Source organism: Lepidochelys olivacea (genome assembly GCF_965140295.1).
Source record: "Lepidochelys olivacea isolate rLepOli2 genome assembly, chromosome: 4".
Classification (NCBI taxonomy): domain Eukaryota; kingdom Metazoa; phylum Chordata; order Testudines; family Cheloniidae; genus Lepidochelys; species Lepidochelys olivacea.
The window spans coordinates 104,432,727-104,454,815 of record NC_140414.1 but is presented as its reverse complement, the minus strand read 5'-3'; the positions used below and the strand labels follow the sequence as shown (position 1 = coordinate 104,454,815).

General features: G+C 46.2%; 1 protein-coding gene across 2 annotated transcripts in view; it reads right to left on the bottom strand.

Annotated features, from left to right (window-relative positions):
* The window catches only part of SMIM14 (small integral membrane protein 14), a 72,936-nt gene that overhangs the window by 4,604 nt on the left and 46,243 nt on the right, over positions 1 to 22,089 (bottom strand). For both annotated transcript variants that reach the window (XM_084627103.1, XM_084627102.1), the window contains one exon: positions 2,296 to 2,444. In XM_084627103.1, the coding sequence (XP_084483229.1) occupies positions 2,296 to 2,444 (149 nt within the window). The remainder of the gene's footprint in view (positions 1 to 2,295; positions 2,445 to 22,089) is intronic.

The window sequence follows — 22,089 nt, the reverse complement described above, 5'->3', positions numbered from 1 at the left end:
CAGTGGGGAAATGGGGCAGTGGGGAAGGACATAGGATGGGGGACAGGAGGCGATGGGGGAAGTGGGGGCCAGGGGGGAAGAGGCAGGGTGGAAGGAAGAGGGTGAGATGTGGAGGAGATAGAGCATTGGGAAAGGGGCTTGGGATGGGAAAGGGAAAGGACGGGGGAAGCGAGGGCAGGGGTGAAGCTGGAGTCCAGTATGCGGCATCCCCTTAGCAGAAGCTGGGGCTCCCCTGTTAAGCAGACCCATCAAGCCCTCACCCTGACAAGTCCCACCTCCCCTGCATCTGTATCACCCCGATGAGCCCCCCCAGACACCCTTCCCACTGAGCCCCAACCATCTACACCTGGACCCCCACCCAAATGAACCCCACCTCCCCTGCACCTAGACCCCCCCCCGCTGAGCCCCAAACACCTTCACCTGGATCCCCTGCAGAGTCCCATTGCCCCTACACCTGGTACCCCTCAATGAACCTCTGTGCATCCAGATCTCCCACGGAGCCACCCGCACCCAGATTGCCCCACAGAGAACTCTCTTACCCCTACCTGGATCCCCCCACACTAAGTCCTCTGCACTTGGATCCTGCTGCCAGGCTGATCCTGATCACCCACACCAGGTATGCCTAGCCCAGGGGGGCAGGACCTCAGGGTGTTTCTGGGGCAGGCCTGGCCCTTGCATTGTATCAGAGTCGGGTGCAACCTCATTGCCGAGTCCCTGTCCCAGGATGGGGTCGGGGAGGCTGCAGGGTAATCTCCCACCTCCATGCAACCAGTGGCCTGTCTCTGGGAGGGGTGGGGGCTGGGCATAGAGATCTGTGGTGGAGGTCTCTGGGCGAGGGGGCGCTGGGCATAAGGATGGGGCACTGGGCAGGGGGGGCGGTGTGGTTTGGGCCTGCCCTCAAGGGGAAGGGGCATGCTGGCAGTACAGGGCTGGGTAGGCCAGTGCGCATCTGGCAGCTGCAGGTTCGTGAACAGTGCCCTCCTGCTGGGCTGCACAGAGCGGGGCTGCTCCCACCACGCTGTGCCTCATTGCCCCCAGCCCGCCCTTCACTGTGGAGACTGACCATCCCGCCACCCTGCACCTTGCCCCATGGGGGCCCACAAATATATTTGGTACTGGGCCCACAAAAAGTTAATCTGGCCCTGGTCCCAGAAAGTTGTTTGGGTAACCACACAGAGTTTGGCCTGTGGCAAAGCTAGACTTTGCTTGATCTCTGACTCCAGCCTGATCCTGACTCTTGCTTATGGAGCCTGGCCCTTGTGAGCCCTCCAACTCCTGCCTGGTGACTACTGGCCCTAATGGGCAGAATTCACCCCACTTATGACTGTTAGGTCAGACTGTTTATGCCCTGGTCCCTTACATCATGTTTATCATCTCAACTATTTCCACATCATATGTGCTCAGTGTAAAGTAAAAAAGATATGGGGGTGGGGGGGAAGAGTTAATCACTATCCTAAAAACACATTTCAGTTCTTGCCATCTTGATAAAGATTCTGCAGATCAAATTGAGGCCGTTGGTTACTGCTGTGCATCTTGTGGCTTTGAGTGGGTATTACCTAATCAAAACACAACACTTCTGTTTACGGTTCACCACAAGGAATCGAATGCGGCTCAACCTAAGGCAGAGTGGTTTAGCTGTGTTGGCCCTGCAGGTCTCACAGAAGTATAATCAGTGACAACTTAGACTGTGTCTACACTGCACACTTCACAATGGTGTGGGCGTGCCGCTGCCGCGTCTTTGTACGGTGCGCTGCGTAGCTGCTCTTTATCTCTCCCAGCGAAAAAATAAAATCTTTCCGAATGAGGGGTGGCAGCTCTTTCGCCGGGAGCATGGTTCCCGCTGATAAAGTGCTGTCCACACCGGCGCTTTTCATGGCTAAAACTTTTATCGTTCAGGAGAGTGTTTTTGCACACCCCCGAGTGACAAAACTTTTAACGACAAAAGTGCCAGTGTAGACATAGCCTTAATTTTGTCAATAAAATTGGCAGTTATGGCTCTAAATAGGCAGAGGGAGCAGATCTATTCACTGAGATCTTGGTTTTAGTTACTTTTCAGAATATAACCACACTTTAAACAAAAGTCTTAATTATTTCTAGTCTGAGAGACTTCTGCAGAAGGGAACATATACATTTTAATATTAATGTGATACCAAAAAATAGCAGTAGAAAGCATAGGAAAACAGTTTTGGGGAAAAACTAATGAATATAATGTAGTGTACTTTAAAAATGTTCCTAAATCTAGATATTTTATTTAGATTCTTTAGGTAGGGTGCTTCAAGACACTGACATACTTACATGATGTGGACTGGCCGGTTTTCCAGCCATGTTGGATCCTCTTAGATTAGTTGGTCTCAGCAAGAACAAGACAAGAGCGATAACCACCCAGGCCATCATTATCATGGCAATACTGATGCCGTTATCACCAGAGGAATTTGGTCCTGGCACTACAGACAGAGAAAACTACATCAAAAAAGGGTGTGGGAGCAGAGTCCTTTTATCAACATGAAAATGTAAACAACACAAGTATCAGACCAAACTACAACAGTTTTGGTTCACAGCTGTGATTACTCTGTCTGCTTGGCTTTAAGATTCACAACTTTTTGTAAGGTTGACAAAAAAGTGCCAATTTCCTAAAGCTGATATGAAATTCCCTCTTAATGGATTGCAGATAAAGAGAGCACACTATGTTACTGTGGGCAGAGTATACAAAGACCAGTGTTCAGAATGATTTACAACTCATATCAGTGCAAAAAAACCAACACAATATTATACATATATCAATATAAGTGAAACATTCCACATGTGTAGAGGGAATGGTGTATGATTTTCATACCCCATTTTTATAGGCTTGATGCTGCAAACCCTAATGCACAGTGCAGGGTAATGCAGAGTGAATCTGTGTGGGGGGGTGGAGGGTGAGAAAACCTGGATTTGTGCTGGAAATGGCCCACCTGGTGATCACTTTAGATAAGTTATTACCAGCTGGACAGTGGGGTGGGAGGAGGTATTTTTTCATATTCTCTGTGTATATATAAAGTCTGCTACAGTTTCCACGGTATGCATCCGATGAAGTGAGCTGTAGCTCACGAAAGCTCATGCTCAAATAAATTGGTTAGTCTCTAAGGTGCCACAAGTACTCCTTTTCTTAGTGCAGGGTTGTTAGCCTCCACTTGCTGTTAAGCAATCTTGTATAGGTAGGAACAAGGAAGGCATCTAGTTCTTTGTGTAACCCACGCTAGATGAGCATGAGTCTTTGTTCCCCTCCAGTGGCTGATCTACATAGGTGGAGGAGTCTACTACAAATGCTGCTTAATAGCTAGTGGGAAAAGTTTGTTTTTAACACTGAAGATCCAGGTTCAAATCCTGCTATCAGCCCAAGCACAGGGGATCATTATACCTACTTGTGAAAAGAAGTTGGCAAACCACTCAGAATAAATTGTTTACTGTTAATTTAGCTCTCCAATAGTTTCCAAGGAGACTGGTGTTTCTAAATTTGATGGAAATTAAAAATTATGTATTGCAAAAATTGTGCGAACAGATGTCTGCCTTGGCATTAGTCATGAGCTTGGTGTGGCAAAGATTTCTCATTTAAGTATTTGACTCAATATGTGAGCTGTGTGACGGTCACTGAGATCATGTTCCTTAACAGAATGGCATAACTACTATCAACTACTTCCCTTTCTTCCTAAAACCAAATATTGGTGGGTCAGGGTGCAGGAGGTCCTTAATTTCTGGGAAGAAGAGTGATGTAGGGGGCAGAGGCAGGGACTGATAAAAAAGGGAAGCTGATATACTGACATTTGCAACAAAATAGCAAATGGCTGGAATTTTTTTCAGCACATTTCCACAAAATTGAGAAATTCCCCTGAATGGAGTTGTCTGGTTGTACTACCGGGGAGAAATAAGTATTTAAAGCCTCCCAAATATCTGATTATTTGCATATTTAAAATATGCAGCCTTTTTCCAGAGATCAATGTTGCCAGGTTTAGCACATTAGCTGCGCATTTCTGCTACAAGTAGTAGTGAAATGCTAGTATTAAAAATTACCCTAATTAAGCATTTGATCTAACATCCCATCACGCTGAACTTCTTCTCTTTCAGGCTCATAATATATCTTTTGAATCCAACAGCAAAATTGTCATTGACTTTACACAGTGTAATTTGTGTATTACCCATCAGAAGGTAACTAATGCAATGTTATTGGGAGGTAATGTTCAGAACAAGAAAAGCTAGTTGATTTTATTTAAGAAAGTTTAGATTTTGTACAAAACCTCAAAGTCTGGGGGAAATCCACAGGGAGACCCAGGGCCTTGGAATTTGCAGGGTTTTAGCATCCACTGATTTCTATTATTTTTGACAATTACATATAGAGTCTTTCACCTCTAACACGCTGGTTTAAATCTGGCCTATGCCAATGTTTGCTAGAAGTTATCACTAGTAAAAGCTGTTTGATGATCTATTTGCAGTGAGTGGGGTGGGGTCAGTCAGTTTCTTGAGCACAAGTTTTCACAATGGAAAACTGTTATCACTGTTGTTCCCCTTAATGGCATTTTCAAGAGAGCCCAAGGGCTGAGTGGGCCCAGAGAACTATTCCCTCATCCATGAAGGTGATGTCTACATAACAGAGTTAAGGCAAGCTAATGGGGTACTGTGGGGAAGTTTGCAGGACTGCTGCCCACAACACAGCTCTTCTGTAATACAAGACTTCATGATCCAGAGCCATCAATCTGATATCCTTCAGGTACATTAAATTCACTCAAAAATATAACAGAAAAATTGGGATGAATTATGAAAAATCAGACCTCAGCAGCACTTCCTCAGACTCAATGAGACAACTCTTTTGATTTTATGAGCTAAAGGAATTGCCATTAAACTCTTGCTTTTCAAATCTTTGAAATGGAGACATCTCAAATCTGGAAAAGCTGCTAACATAGAACGAGTTCAACTATAAATGCCAATTACAAAAAAACATTCTAATGAGAGTTTGAAAGTCTGAGCCATTCTGGGTGTGGGTCAGAAGAAGATCTAGCAGGAGCAAAATGAGAACATATCGTAACACGAAATGGAACTTTCAGTTCACTAGTTATGACATAAAATACTGATTCAGAACAGCATGTAGAATTGTGCAGGCAAGTGTTCAGCTTGCAGTCTCGTTCTGTACAAGTGAAACAACATTAATCAGCTTGGTGTATCAATATTTGAAACTTTGGGAGGCCTTTATGCATCACATCTCTGTCACATAATACTTAACCCTGCCTCAGAACAGACATGTAGACTAGTTGACCTCCTGAGGTCCCTCTAGGGCTTCTGATTTTAGGTTTTAACCAATGAACACTGACAAAACATTCCTGATACTATTTAAAAAAAAAAAGGTGTATATCCTATTAACACCAGAAAAGAACTGGAAATGGTTACTTGTATCTAAGGGTTTGTCTGCACAAAGAAGTAGAGTGGACTACAGGAGTGTGATTTTTGAAGTGTACTAATGCATTGCACATTGATTGATCCATGCAGACCCTGTTGGCATGCACTAAAGGTTCCCGAGCGTGCTTTAACACAGTGGTTCTCGACCAAGGATATGCATACCCCTGGGAGTATGCAGACGTCTTCCATGGGGTACGTCAACTCATCTAGGTATTTGCCTAGTTTTACAACAGGCTACATAAAAAGCACTAGCAAAGTCAGTACAAACTAAAATTTCATACAGACAATGACTTGTTTATACTGCTCTATATACTATACACTGAAATGTAAATTCAATATTTATATTCCAATTGATTTATTTTATAATTATATGGTAAAAATGAGAAAGTAAGCAATTTTTCAGTAATAGTGTGCTGTGACACTTTTGTATTTTTATGTCTGATTTTATAAGCAAGTAGTTTGTAAGTGAGGTAAAACTTGGGGTACACAAGACAAATCAGACTTATGAAAGGGGTACAGTAGTCTGGAAAGGTTGAGAGCTACTGCTTTAATGTCATGCTTTTGAAACAGTACTGTGTTAAAGCGCAGTAGGGAATATTACAGAGAGATTATATTACTCATTACAAGGAGTGTATACTGTAATGTACATACATTAACAAGTCATCAAAACTCATAAGGACAAGCTTAACTTTGAGCACATGCTTAAGTCCATCCCTGTTCATAAAAGTTCAGCAAGTACTTAAATGCTTTGCTAACTTGGGTCCTAAAGTCACATATCACTTGAGGGGGGTTTGGCTACCCTATGCTATGTTCAGCAGAAACTCAACTGACTAGCCAGTTTCACATACTTCAATTGTCAAAAACCCACTTGTGTTAGCAATGCCATGTTGATGTGCTTTGACTGTGTTCACATTCTTTTTATTCCCATAGAGTAAATTTCACTCAGTTATAGAGGGGCAGCATAAGAAGACCCAATTACATCCCATGATACAGTTAAAACATGCCTCAGCCCTGGTCTACACTAGGACTTTAGGTTGAATTTAGCAGCGTTAAATCGATGTAAACCTGCACCCATCCACACGATGAAGCCCTTTATTTCGACTTAAAGGGCTCTTAAAATCGATTTCCTTACTCCACCCCTGACAAGTGGATTAGCACTTAAATTGGCCTTGCCGGGTCGAATTTGGGGTACTCTGGACACAATTCGACAGTATTGGCCTCCGGGAGCTATCCCAGAGTGCTCCATTGTGACCGCTCTGGACAGCACTCTCAACTCAGATGCACTGGCCAGGTAGACAGGAAAAGAACCGCGAACTTTTGAGTCTCATTTCCTGTTTGGCCAGCGTGGCAAGCTGCAGGTGACCATGCAGAGCTCATCAGCAGAGGTGACCATGATGGAGTCCCAGAATCGCAAAAGAGCTCCAGCATGGACTGAACGGGAGGTATGGGATCTGATCGCTGTATGGGGAGAGGAATCCGTGCTATCAGAACTCCGTTCCAGTTTTCGAAATGCCAAAACCTTTGTCAAAATCTCCCAGGGCGTGAATGACGGAGGCCATAACAGGGACCCGAAGTAGTGCCGTGTGAAACTTAAGGAGCTGAGGCAAGCCTACCGGAAAACCAGAGAGGCGAACGGCCGCTCCGGGTCAGAGCCCCAAACATGCTGCTTCTATGATGAGCTGCATGCCATTTTAGGGGGTTCAGCCACCACTACCTCACCCGTGTTGTTTGACTCCTTCAATGGAGATGGAGGCAACACGGAAGCAGGTTTTGTGGACGAAGAAGAAGAAGATGATGATGATGAGGTTGAAGATATCTCACAGCAAGCAAGCGGAGAAACCGGTTTTCCCAACAGCCAGGAACAGTTTCTCACCCTGGACCTGGAGCCAGTACCCCCCAAACCCACCCAAGGCTGCCTCCTGGACCCGGCAGGCGGAGAAGGGACCTCCGGTGAGTGTACCTTTTAAAATACTATACATGGTTTAAAAGAAGCATGTGAAAGGATTAATTTGCCCTGGCATTCGCGGCTCTCCTGGATGTACTCCCAAAGCCTTTGCAAAAGGTTTCTGGGGAGGGCAGCCTTATTGCGTCCTTCATGGTAGGACACTTTACCACTCCAGGCCAGTAACACGTACTCGGGAATAATTGTACAACAGAGCATTGCAGTGTATGTTTGCTGGCATTCAAACAACATCCGTTCTTTATCTCTCTGTGTTATCCTCAGGAGAGTGAGATATTATTCATGGTCACCTGGTTGAAATAGGGTGCTTCTCTTCAGGGGACACTCAGAGGAGCCCATTCCTGCTGGGCTGTTTGCCTGTGGCTGAACAGAAACGTTCCCCGCTGTTAGCCACGGGGAGGGGGGAGGATTGAGGGGGTAGCCACGCGGTGGGGGGAGGCAAAATGCGACCTTGTAACGAAAGTACATGTGTTATGTATGTAATGTTAACAGCAAGGTTTACCCTGAAAGAGTGTAGCCACTGTTTTATAAAATGTGTCTTTTTAAATACCGCTGTCCCTTTTTTTTTCTCCACCAGCTGCATGTGTTTCAATGATCACAGGATCTTCTCCTTCCCAGAGGCTAGTGAAGATTAGAAAGAAAAAAAACTGCACTCGTGATGAAATGTTCTCTGGGCTCATGATGTCCTCCCACACTGAGAGAGCACAGACGAATGCGTGGAGGAAAATAATGTCAGAGTGCAGGAAAGCACAAAATGACCGGGAGGAGAGCTGGCGGGCTGAAGAGAGTAAGTGGCGGGCTGAAGACAGGGCTGAAGCTCAAATGTGGCAGCAGCGTGATGAGAGGAGGCAGGATTCAATGCTGAGGCTGCTGGAGGATCAAACCAGTATGCTCCAGTGTATGGTTGAGCTGCAGCAAAGGCAGCTGGAGCACAGACTGCCACTACAGCCCCTGTGTAACCAACCGCCCTCCTCCCCAAGTTCCATAGCCTCCACAGCCAGACGCCCAAGAATGGGGGGGGGGCCCCACCGGCCAACCAGCCACTCCGCCACAGAGGATTGCCCAAAAAAAAGAAGGCTGGCATTCAATAAATTTTAAACTTGTAAACTTTTAAAGTGCTGTGTGGCATTTTCCTTCCCTCCTCCACCACCCCTCCTGGGCTACCTTGGTAGTCATCCCCCTATTTGTGTGATGAATGAATAAAGAATGCATGAATGTGAAGCAACAATGACTTTATTGCCTCTGCAAGCGGTGATCGAAGGGAGGAGAGGAGGGTGGGTAGCTTACAGGGAAGTAGAGTGAACCAAGGGGTGGGGGATTTCATCAAGGAGAAACAAAGAGAACTTTCACACCGTAGCCTGGACAGTCATGAAACTGGTTTTCAAATCTTCTCTGATGCGTACCGCGCCCTCCTGTGCTCTTCTAACTGCCCTGGTGTCTGGCTGCGCGTAACCAGCAGCCAGGCGATTTGCCTCAACCTCCCACCCCACCATAAACATCTCCCCCTTACTCTCACAAATATTGTGGAGCACACAGCAAGCAGTAATAACAGTGGCAATATTGGTTTCGCTGAGGTCTAAGCGAGTCAGTAAACTGCACCAGCGCGCCTTTAAACGTCCAAATGCACATTCTACCACCATTCTGCACTTGCTCAGCCTGTAGTTGAACAGTTCCTGACTACTGTCCAGGGTGCCTGTGTACGGCTTCATGAGCCAGGGCATTAAGGGGTAGGCTGGGTCCCCAAGGATAACTATAGGCATTTCAACATCCCCAACAGTTATTTTCTGGTCTGGGAATAAAGTCCCTTCCTGCAGCTTTTGAAACAGACCAGAGTTCCTGAAGATGCGAGCGTCATGTACCTTTCCCGGCCATCCCACGTTGTTGTTGGTGAAACGTCCCTTGTGATCCACCAGAGCTTGCAGCACTATTGAAAAGCACCGCTTGCGGTTTATGTACTCACAGGCTTGGTGCTCCGGTGCCAAGATAGGGATATGGGTTCCGTCTATGGCCCCACCACAGTTAGGGAATCCCATTGCAGCAAAGCCATCCACTATGACCTGCACATTTCCCAGGGTCACTACCCTGGATATCAGCAGATCTTTGATTGCGTGGGCTACTTGCATCACAGCAGCCCCAACAGTAGATTTGCCCACTCCAAATTGATTCCCAACTGACCAGTAGCTGTCTGGCATTGCAAGCTTCCACAGGGCTATTGCCACTCGCTTCTCAACTGTGAGGGCTGCTCTCATCTTGGTATTCATGCGCTTCAGGGCAGGGGAAAGCAAGTCACGAAGTTCCATGAAAGTGCCCTTACGCATGCGAAAGTTTTGCAGCCACTGGGAATCGTCCCAGACCTGCAACACCATGCGGTCCCACCAGTCTGTGCTTGTTTCCCGAGCCCAGAATCAGCGTTCCACAGCATGAACCTGCCCCATTAGCACCATGATGCATGCATTGCCAGGCCCCATGCTTTCAGAGAAATCTGTGTGCATGTCCTGATCACTCACGCGACCGCGCTGACGTCGCCTACTCGCCCGGTATCACTCTGCCAGGTTCTGGTGCTGCATATACTGCTGGATAATGCGTATGGTGTTTAATGTGCTCCTAATTGCCAAAGTGAGCTGAGCGGCCTCCATACTTGCCTTGGTATGGCGTCCACACAGAAAAAAGGTGCGGAACGATTGTCTGCTGTTGCTCTGACGGAGGGATGGGCGACTGACGACATGGCTTACAGGGTTGGCTTACAGGGAATTAAAATCAACAAAGGGGGTGGCTTTACATCAAGGAGTATTTCAGGCAGGACTTCATGGAGGGTTCCAATAAGAAATGGTGCACCTAAGTAATTGTTCTTATTGGAACAAGCAGGTTAGTCTGGCCTCTGATTGATACATGGCTAGATTTACCTCGCTGCACCTTCTCTGTGAGTGACTGCAGTGTGACCTAGAGGAATGAGTCCCCTAGACGGGGGGCGGGTTTGCAAATGAGTACAAAAGAAATCTGGTCTATTTCTTGTTTTGATCCACTCCATCTATCTTTTACATCTTTGGCTGGCAGCAGACGGTGCAGAAGGACTGCAAGCCATCCACATCTCATGGCTGCTCGGCAGAGGACAGTCCAGTAGGACTGCTAGCCATCCTCATCTCTTGCCTGCCTGGCAGAAGATGGTGCAGTAGGACTGCTAGCAATCTGTATTGCCTGCCTGCTCACCATAAGATGGTTCAATACGACTGCTGGCAGGACTAAAGAGAATGACCTGATCAAGTCACTCCAACTTTAGTCCCTGCGCCCATGTCTGCCCAGGCGCTCCCAGCCAACGTGGCCAGGAGCACCTCGGACAAGACGATGACGGCTACCAGTCGTATTGTACCGTCTGCTGCCACAAGGCAATGGGTTGATGCTGCTGTGTAGCAATGCAGTACCACATCTGCCAGCACCCAGGAGACATATGGTGACGGTTACCTGAGCGGGCTCCATGCTTGCCGTGGTACGGTGTCTGCACAGGTAACTCAGGAAAAAAGGCGCGAAACGATTGTCTACCCTTGCTTTCACGGAGGGAGGGAGGGAATGGGGGCCTGACGATATGTACCCAGAACCATCCGCGACAATGTTTTAGCCCCATCAGAGTGCTCCATTGTGACTGCTCTGGACAGCACTCTCAACTCAGATGCACGATTGTCTGCCGTTGCTCTGACACGGGGGGGCGACTGACGACACGGCTTACAGGGTTGGCTTCAGGGAGCTAAAATCAACAAAGGGGTGGCTTTACATCAATGAGTATTTCAGGCAGACTTCACGGAGGGTTCCAATAAGAAATGGTGCACCTAAGTTATTGTTCTTATTGGAACAAGGAGGTTAGTCTGGCCTCTGATTGATACATGGCTAGATTTACCTCGCTGCACCTTCTCTGTGAGTGACTGCAGTGTGACCTAGAGGAATGAGTCCCCTAGACGGGGGGCGGGTTTGCAAATGAGTACAAAAGAAATCTGGTCTATTTCTTGTTTTGATCCACTCCATCTATCTTTTACATCTTTGGCTGGCAGCAGATGGTGCAGAAGGACTGCATGCCATCCACATCTCATGGCTGCCCGGCAGAAGATGATGCAATAGTACTGCTAGCAATCCGTATCGCCTGCCTGCTCACCATAAGATGGTTCAATAGGACTGACTGCTGGACTAAAGAGAATGACTTGATCAAGTCACTCCAACTTTAGTCCCTGCACCCATGCAGGACGAGTTGTATCCGAGAGTGCTAAAGGAATTGGCGGCTGCGATTGCAGAGCCATTGGCCATTATCTTTGAAAACTCGTGGTGAACGGGGGAAGTCCCAGATGACTGGAAAAAGGCTAATGTAGTGCCAATCTTTAAAAAAGGGAAGGAGGAGGATCCTGGGAACTACAGGCCAGTCAGCCTCACCTCAGTCCCCGGAAAAATCATGGAGCAGGTCCTCAAGGAATCAATCCTGAAGCACTTACATGAGAGGAAAGTGATCAGGAACAGTCAGCATGGATTCACCAAGGGAAGGTCATGCCTGACTAATCTAATCGCCTTCTATGATGAGATTACTGGTTCTGTGGATGAAGGGAAAGCAGTGGATGTATTGTTTCTTGACTTTAGCAAAGCTTTTGACACGGTCTCCCACAGTATTCTTGTCAGCAAGTTAAAGAAGTACGGGCTGGATGAATGCACTATAAGGTGGGTAGAAAGTTGGCTAGATTGTCGGGCTCAATGGGTAGTGATCAATGGCTCCATGTCTAGTTGGCAGCCAGTGTCAAGTGGAGTGCCCCAGGGGTCGGTCCTGGGGCCGGTTTTGTTCAATATCTTCATAAATGATCTGGAGGATGGTGTGGATTGCACTCTCAGCAAATTTGCGGATGATACTAAACTGGGAGGAGTGGTTGATACGCTGGAGGGCAGGGATAGGATACAGAGGGACCTAGACAAATTGGAGGATTGGGCCAAAAGAAATCTGATGAGGTTCAATAAGGATAAGTGCAGGGTCCTGCACTTAGGACGGAAGAACCCAATGCACAGCTACAGACTAAGGACCGAATGGCTAGGCAGCAGTTCTGCGGAAAAGGACCTAGGGGTGACAGTGGACGAGAAGCTGGATATGAGTCAGCGGTGTGCCCTTGTTGCCAAGAAGGCCAATGGCATTTTGGGATGTATAAGTAGGGGCATAGCGAGCAGATCAAGGGACGTGATCGTTCCCCTCTATCAATCAAATCCCCTCTATTCGACATTGGTGAGGCCTCATCTGGAATACTGTGTCCAGTTTTGGGCCCCGCACTACAAGAAGGATGTGGATAAATTGGAGAGAGTCCAGCAAAGGGCAACAAAAATGATTAGGGGTCTGGAACACATGACTTATGAAGAGAGGCTGAGGGAACTGGGATTGTTTAGTCTGCAGAAGAGAAGAATGAGAGGGGATTTGATAGCTGCTTTCAACTACCTGAGAGGTGGTTCCAGAGAGGATGGTTCTAGACTATTCTCAGTGGTAGAAGAGGACAGGACAAGGAGTACTGGTCTCAAGTTGCAGTGGGGGAGGTTTAGGTTGGATATTACGAAAAACTTCTTCACTAGGAGGGTGGTGAAACACTGGAATGCGTTACCTAGGGAGGTGGTAGAATCTCCTTCCTTAGAAGTTTTTACGGTCAGGCTTGACAAAGCCCTAACTGGGATGATTTAATTGGGGATTGGTCCTGCTTTGAGCAGGGGGTTGGACTAGATGACCTCCTGAGGTCCCTTCCAACCCTGATATTCTATGATTCTATGATTCTGTCTGCCCAGGCGCTCCTGATCGACCTCACACAGGCGACCAGGACCACCTCGGACATGACTATGACGGCTACCAGTCCTATTGCACCATCTGCTGCCACAAGGCAAGGCGTTGCTGCTGCTGTGTAGCAATGCAGTACCGCGTCTGCCAGCACCCAGGAGACATACGGTGAAAGTGAGCTGAGCAGGCTCCATGCTTGCCGTGGTATGGTGTCTGCACAGGTAACTCAGGAAAAAAGGCGCGAAACGATTGTCTGCCCTTGCTTTCACAGAGGGAGGGAGGGAACGGGGGCCTGACGATATGTACCCAGAACCACCCACGACAATGTTTTAGCCCCATCAGGCATTGGGATCTCAACGCAGAATTCCAATGGGCAGCGGAGACTGCGGGAACTGTGGGATAGCTATCCACAGTGCAACACTCCGGAAGTCGACTCTAGCCTCGGTACTGTGGAAGCATTCCGCCGAGTTAATGCACTTAATGCACTTAGAGCATTTTCTGTGGGGACACACACACTTGAATATATAAAACTGATTTCTAAAAAATCGAATTCTATAAATTCGACCTAATTTCGTAGTGTAGACATACCCTCAGTCTTGCAGTGCAGACAGAGAACAAGACCTATTTTAGTTAAAAGAAAAGGAGTACTTGTGTTGAGTCCCTAAACCAGGTTATAGCCTTGGTGCTGCAGGGCTAGAGCACACGTAGGGTACATGGTAAAAACAGTTTGGTCCTGTGTACACTGCAAGGTCAACTCATAGTTTAAGTGTGCTGGGAAATTACTATGTGTAACTGGTTCCCTCACGTGTAAATGGCCCATGGTGGATGGGCCAAAGATTATTCAAAGTCTTTAGAATTTAAGTTATAATACTTCAGAGTTGGGATTGATTCAAAATGGGAAATGAGGAGGTTAAGTGTGATGTATTAGAACTTTTCAACTGATCTAATAGTTTATTAATCCTACCTATATCTGCTCTATCCCAGAAAGATTTTGTTTAATTTAATAGTTCTCACCCATGTGAAGGATCTGAATTATACCCTTAAAGTTCAGCTATGAATCACAAGAGACTTTACATCAGTTCTGATCTGCATTTACCACACTAAAATTGTAGACTAACTTTCTGAGTCATTGTACTGACTTGCAACATTAACAGTCACAGATGACTACTCCTTAAATATTGTCTGCTTTGTTTCCAGTTAGGCTGATAAACTTTGAAATAAATTTTTGTTATTCATCTTGGGCTGTGCTCATTTGTAAGAGTCAAGGGAGTTTAACCTACTTCTCTACCATCTGCCAGCTCTCTCCTCTCTCCCCCCTTAGTTCTCTGATCCTCCCTCTTTTTCTGTTCTTCCCTCCCCTCCAGTTCTCCCTGTGGTCTTTGATTTCTCTTCCCCCCCCCTCGCTGATCTTCAGGTTTGCAGGGATGTGCCCCGCCTTCTCAGGTTAGCCTCCTGTAGCACACATCACCTATTTCTAGTCTCTCCTGCCTCTTTGGCAATGATCAAGAAATGGTAATTAATTAACTACTGGAATAATTTCCCAAGGGTCACGGTGTATTCTACATCACTGGCAATTTTTAAATAAGATTGGATGTTTTTCTAAAAGATAAGAGCTAGGAATTATTTTGGGGAGGTTCGATGGCCTGTGTTATACAGGAGGTCAGACTAAATAATCACAATGGTCTGTTCTGACCTTAGAATCTAAGAAAAACTTAGGCCTTGTCTACACTACCAAGTTTTGTTGACAAAACTGATGTTGACACTCAAAAATCGGCATAATAAAAATCGGAATGTCATGTTCACACTCGCTCCCTCTGTCAGAAGAGTGCGTCCACAGGTGGAGCACTATCATTGACAGTGTGGGCAATATATTGTGGGTATCTATCCCACAGTCCAGCTCGACAGTCAGTAGGTGTTGTGGGAAGGTGGAGCAGAACGCGGCACACCTTGGGATTCGGCTCAATGTTCCGTGAGGCATTGCTTTCTGTCCCAACACTCCAGGGGCTTCCGGCTTTCTTTCACGGCATTTTTCAATGACCCTTCTTTGCTGTACACCCTGGCATCTTTGTCAGAAGGTATGGATCCCACACTACTCTCCTATGCTCTGTTAACTGTCATGAAGACACCGCGAATGGCAGTGCAGTTAATCACGAAGTTCCTAAGTGAAGAAGACTCCCAGTTGCCTGACATGCTGTGTGATATGGATAGGAGCAACTTCAGATTGCTTTTGGCATTCACAGAACAGCTGCACAGGGTAGACCATTGATTTTGGGCTCAAGAAACAAGCCCTGAATGGTGGGATCGTATCATCATGCAGGTTGTGGGAGGATGAGCAGTGGCTACAGAACTTTGGATGTGAAAAGCCACCTTCCTGGAACTATGTGCAGAGCTCGCCCTAGCACTGCGACACAAGGACACCAGAATGAGAGCTGCCCTATTGGTAGAGAAGTGTGAGACAATTGCTGTGTGGGAGCTGGTGACTCCAGACTGCTACTGGTTGGTTGCAAATCAATTTGGAGTTGGGAAGTTGACCATTGGGGCTGCGTTAATGCAAGTGTGCAGGGTAATTAATCACATCCTGCTACGAAGGACCGTGACTCTGGGAAATGTGCACGAAATAGTGGACAGCTTTGCAGAAATGGGTTTCCCTAACTGTAGAGGGGTGATAGATTGCACATATATTCCAAATTTGGCACCAGACCACCTTCTGATGGAGTACATCAATAGGAAGGGTACTTCTCCAGGGTGTTGCAGCCACTTGTCGATCACCATGGGCATTTCACTGACATCAACGCAGGGTGGTCTGGGAAGGTGCACAATGCATGCATGCATCTTCAGGAACAATGCACAGAAGCATGATTGTTAAATTCATGCACAGCATTGAAATATTTCAATACAATACACCTTTTGCAACATAACAATCACTTTCTCACTGACCCTTGGCAAGCACACATCTCTGTGAACACCCAAAGCGTGATGAGTGTTGGCGGGGGTGCTTCACTTGGGGAAAAGGGCACTCGCTCTGCAAGGGCTGTGGTGTAGCCAACTTGGGAAAAATTTCTAAAATTCTCCCACACTTTTCCACAGGTGGGGTTCATTCTAGCAGCTATCTCACTGCTAAGGGTAAGCAGGGAAATGAGGGTACATATACTACATGCTTGTGGCTTCCGCCTTGCTCCCTATGCTGTTCGCCTGTGTGCCACTTTGGTCCCTGCACAAGTGATTGCCGAATGGTGCAGGAAATTTTCCTACAATGGGGGAAAGGAACAAAGCTGTTTTGCCAAGGAGCCTTCGGCAGAGGATTACCGGTACCTCCGGGAAACTTTCCTGGAGATCTCTCTGGAGGATTCCCATGAGATCTCAGTGTGCATCAACACGATATTCCACTGTACTGATTAGCTACAAAGGGAATGTCCAGCATACAGAAACACAGCCAGCCTTGTACATTTCTATACCTTGAACCTACCTCCTCACTACACAAACCACAGCCACTTACCAGGCATCTCCTCTCCTGCTTCTTACTCACTGGAAAGCAACTGCTGAGACTGACTAGATACCTCCGGAGTGGTGGACAGTTCCTGGCTGCCTGCCCCACCGGGTGACCTCGCTGGGAGCTCCACATCATCATCTAACTCCACCTCTTCATCAATGACTTCATCCTCTGGGTTAGGTCCTCTTTCCACTGCCTCCAGTCCCGCCAAGTATCCATGGGGCTCTTGGAGGTGGATGTGGGGTCGCCACAGAGGATAGCGTCCAGCTCCTTATAGAACCAGCAGGTCTCAGGTGCAGCACAGGGGCTATGGTTTCCCTCACCTTATGGTACGCCTGCCTCAGCTCCTTTATCTTTGCTCTGCACTGCAACATGATCATAGCCCTTTTCGCACAAGCCTTGAGAAATGTGCCTGTAAGTATCACAATTCCTACAGCTCAAGCACAGCTGGGACTGCACAGCCTCCTCTCCCCATATACTGAGCAGATCTAGCAGCTCCGCAGTAGTCCAAGCAGGAGAGCGTTTGCTGTGATAACCTGCCATGGTCACCTGGGAAGAGGAGATGAGATGTCTCCACCTCGAGAAAACAGGAAATGGAATTTCAAAAATTCCCAGGACTGCTAAGGGGTAGGGGTGGATGGTTGTTTACCTGGCTGCAGGGCATTGGAGTTCAAACTGCTGACCAGAGCAGTCATGATGGGCTTTGTGGGACACCTACTGGAGGCCAATTAAAGCAATAAAATCAAGCATGGTGTCTACACTGGCACTTTGTCGACAAAAATTTAAAGGAAAAAGCCTTATGTCTCTCATCGGGGTGTTTGTATTTTGTCACCAAAACAGGGCATTTTTGCCGCCAAAAGTCACCTTGCAGTGTGTGTGCATTCACTGTTTTGTTGACAAAAGCAGGATTCAAACCTGGGTCTCACACATGAGTACCCCTAACCACTGGGATAGTGGGTATAAGTGGGGTAGCAATAGCATTGCCACAATGTCAACTCATGTCTAAGTCCTCTTGTATATCCAGCCCCAAATTTTCTTTTGTCCAAAACTATTCAGCAAATGTGTGTCAAATTCATGAAGTTTGTTGACCCAAAACTCCATTTTTGCCCGAACAAACTTTTTTTTTTTTTTTAAAGCCCAGCTATAGTTCTTTATTTGTGAGGGAGAAATTCCACAGTCTCAGATTAACCCCCAAGAAAGCTCTTTCTCCTGCACAGTGAAGGCAGAAAGTTCCATTGTGCCAGAGAAGTGGAACTTATGACCACAGTTTGTCGTGGCACTTCAGGCAATCATTTAGAAGTTCTAAGGCCAAGGCATTGAGCACCTTGAAGTAAAGACCAAGACCTTGAACATGACTTGAAGTTCTATACAAAGACTGTGTGGAGAGTGGAGGGCTGGTTTGATGTGGTTGGAGTAGCCATCCTTGCTAAGGAGACATGTAGCAGAGTTCTGATCCAGCTGGAGATACCTAAGCATTGATGGCTTTACTGCTGTAGTCCAGAGGGATGGTGATAAAATATATAATTGAGACAGGTCACCATCTGCCAAGATGGGACAGAAGCTTCTAGACAACTGGAGCTAGTAGAAAGCATTCTTGCAGATGCTGCCATGTGAGAGCTTTGTGTCAGCAAGGAATACATGAGCACTCCTAAACTACAGACAGAAATGACCAGTTTATGGGTGCGCACCTTCAATTAAAGCAGACTCCACCATGGCTGGAAAGTCTCAGAGCTTTCCTTTGCCCATAAACATCACCCTTCTCTTCTTCAGGTTCAGCTTCAACCAGGTGTTCTGCATCCATGAGCTGATCCTATACAAACACTGGGTCATCTTATCAGTCGTAGTACGATCCTATGTGGTGAAAGATAGGTAATGCTATGTGCCATCTGCATACTGCGGGCACTTGAGTCCATGTCATCTTACCTTTCACCTAATAGCTGCAACTGCAACTGCTCTGTCCCTTGATCTGTGAATTGAGGCAAAAAGCTATGATTCATCCACTCTACATAAAATGTGGCTTCTCCCCTTCCACTTCCGTTAAGAGATTTCCTGAGTAACAGATTCTGAAGAATCCTGCACCCTCCCTAACTAAGGCACACAAGTAAAGGAAGCAAGTACTCTCAATTGTGACTGAGCTGGGATCTGGGAGGTTTGGGTATGCAGTGGGAATGGGGCCAAATGGTGTTAAAATAACTGGTGAATAGCCTAAGTTTGGCTAGAACCTGATTCTAACACACTTGGACCCATCGAAACTGTATTACAACCTAGTTCAGCTACAAACTGTGCTTAAGCACATTTGTTAAACTCAGTTCCCTGGTCACTGTACAGGATCCTGAGAGCAAAGGAGAGATGCTAGGAGAGAGGAATAGGGCTTCTAAAGTTTTGTAGCACCTTATATTTTCAAAGTGCTAATGTATGATTACTAACTACCCTGAGTAGCACTCCCTTATTGTATCATGTGCTTCCTTGCCTAAATTATAAATTACCCTAAAGAGATATCTAAAAGGCTTTAAGATGATTTCTTTAGTTTGTAGTTACACAACTCCCCAAGAAATCTTTCAGCTAAAATCCTCCACTATGAAAAACAGGTCCAGCTTGCAATACAAGCTGAACTCTAATGATATCTACCTCTAAGAGATATAGTAAAAATAAACATCAGCCACATTGCTCTATAAGAAACTGCATACCACAAAATTCTGTAGGTAACAGACCTACTGATGCATATAGCCAACCTATTGCTCATATGAGTATGAGCTGAGGATCCCATTTCCAAGAGAAGCAAGGAGCAGGAGCCATGATTAGTGGGTGGTACCACCAGCAGCACAGCTGAGACAGAGCAGTGGTGCTAACAGATAGGGATCACCCCCTGAAGTTCAGTCTATGCAGGCAGAAAAGGCCCTCAAAAGTACCCTAGAATACTGCAAACATTCTTCACGCTGAGTGGCAGATGTCACTAAAAGAAATTAGAAGTTCATTTTATTTGAAAACTAAAGTTAAGGCTAAAGCCTCACCAGCAATGAGCCTCCATTCTGCTTCCCCAGCTCTTGGACTGCTGGCAGTCAAAATGGCCCTCAAAATAACTTAGAGCAGCCTAAGGGCTGCTCCAAAAATTGCTCCAGAGAGTAGTGCCCTACAGTTCTCTGGTGCTTTTGTTCTTATCCCTCCAACCCTCTCTGTAAGGTGAGAGGGGGAAGTAGAGCAACAGAGAGGCAGCTATATGCCACCTCAGCATTCCCTCTGTGGCTCTGTGAGGCTGTCAGCCCCTATCATAATTTTGAGTTTCATCAGGGCTGCACTAACATTACATACACCTTCCCATGGCCTCCCATAGCAGTATGGCTGTTCTAACAGGTGGGGATTGCTGGAGCATAGTGAGGGAGAAAAAAAATCAGGTCTCCATTTCCTCATCCACATGCCCATGCCAGGTTTTATAAGGGGAGTTGGCACTACGGCATCACCTGGGAATCCTCCCTATGCAGGAGGAACCACGAGAGGGTTGATCTGCTGGCTTTCCAGCTACATGTCCCTAGTCTCATGCGTTTTTACCATATCTCATTATAAAACACAAAGCATCATTCAGAAATATTATATGCTAAAAGTGAGCTACTGCTGCTGGAACAGATTTTAGAGAAACCCTAAAAGTCCTAAAAGCAGCACTGGGCAGCCTAATATTTTTTAACAGACAGGACTGCAAACAAATACACTTTTCCTCTACATTTTGAGGTCCATTGCAAGAGCATTTTACCTGGAGAATCTACAGAATCCCTGATGGAATACTCAGCTATTTGCACATTCAATACTTGTAGCATTCTTCCTTCATGACACCCTTTCAAATTAATCCCTCAAGCTGACACTGGTACCTTCCACCAGCAGTGGATAAATACTTGTGAACATGAGAATCAGCAGTGAAATGGCTACTAGTGGTAGATACATAGTAGATTATAAGATCTTTGGAGCATTGCCTATATCTTCCTCTATGAGGTTGTACAGAGCCCCAGTGCAGACTGGGTCCTGTGAGTACTACAGCAGATAAATTCTACATAACATTGCAACAACAAAATCAATAAGAGTTCACAGTTATTAACATACTGAAATGAACAACAGAACTTCACACTTCTGTTAATGCTGCTATTTCAGTTTGGCTGGATGCAAGCTCCAAAAAATCTTAAATTTGGGGTTAAAGGATACATTTCACAGAAAGAATCATAATCCACAGTGTTTAGGGAGTTTACATGGATTTCTGTGGTTGCCTCTCCTTAGTTGGTAGCAACAGAAAAACATGATACACCTATGACATCACCGAGCCACAGCCCTGTTGTTTCCCAAACCAAAACACACATACATCTCAGCAGTCACTTCTATGATCTGTAGCCATAGGATTTGTCTGTAACAACATGAGCAGCTGGCTTTCCAGAAGGAAACATGAACCACCAGAATGAACTGTCGGGAGAATTAAAGCAAGATTTTTGGGATCTGGGCCCAGCAGTGAAGAACTATGAATCAGTAAACGGCAGAAAGTGTAGCACCAAGCTGACTGCTGCTAGCCAACTAGTCACTTGCTGCTGGTGCAGGACTTAGGCAAAAGGAGCGGGATTCTAGATCCATCACAACTGTAGACTCATGACAACCTGATCCAAGGGAAGGAACAGGGAGGCAATGAATGGAAGTCATTCCTCATGCCTGTCTATCTGAGAGTGAGGATAAGGGTGGATGTGACGTTCTCATGGAGCAGGGCCCAGAATAGTCATAACCCACCTCAGAAAACAACAGTTCCAGCAGCTTCTCCAGGCTCAATCTGTTTATTCTATTATTTGATTCTTGAGAGTTTTACAACACTTGTTTACCCAATAAAAAACAGTCAGTCAAAATGTCATCCTAAGCCATTAACAGAAAGCAACCCCCCACTGGAACTAAACTGTGCACATTATAAAAATAATTGAAAAGAACTTGGCTCTTCTATACAATACACTTCAGTCCAAGGATCTCAAAGTGCTTCACAAACATTAATAAACTAAGCCTCATGCCTGCCGCTCCCCCAGGAATGAGGAAGTATTACCATCCTTATAGATGGGTAAACTCAGGCATACAGAGGTTACTTGTCACAAAGCAAGTCTGTGGCAGCGACAGGAACAGAACTCCCAATGCAGGTGAATACTGCAACTGCTACACCATGCTATCACCATCCCCTGACATATATGCCCCTTTCTCCTTCTAGAAGTGCTTACAACTCAGTGTAAAATTTCGTACCTGTGAAACAGGCTAAATGCCATCTGAGGATCACTTTAAATTAGGATCATCCTCTCTGGACCAGTCGAGCCAGATTTACAACCAGAATACAGTGGTGGCATGAGCAAAGCGTCTGCACCACACTGGAAGAAGATGTTGTCCTTTTCAAATCCTTATCTGATTGGACTAACTTTACACTGATTCTTGCAGAGC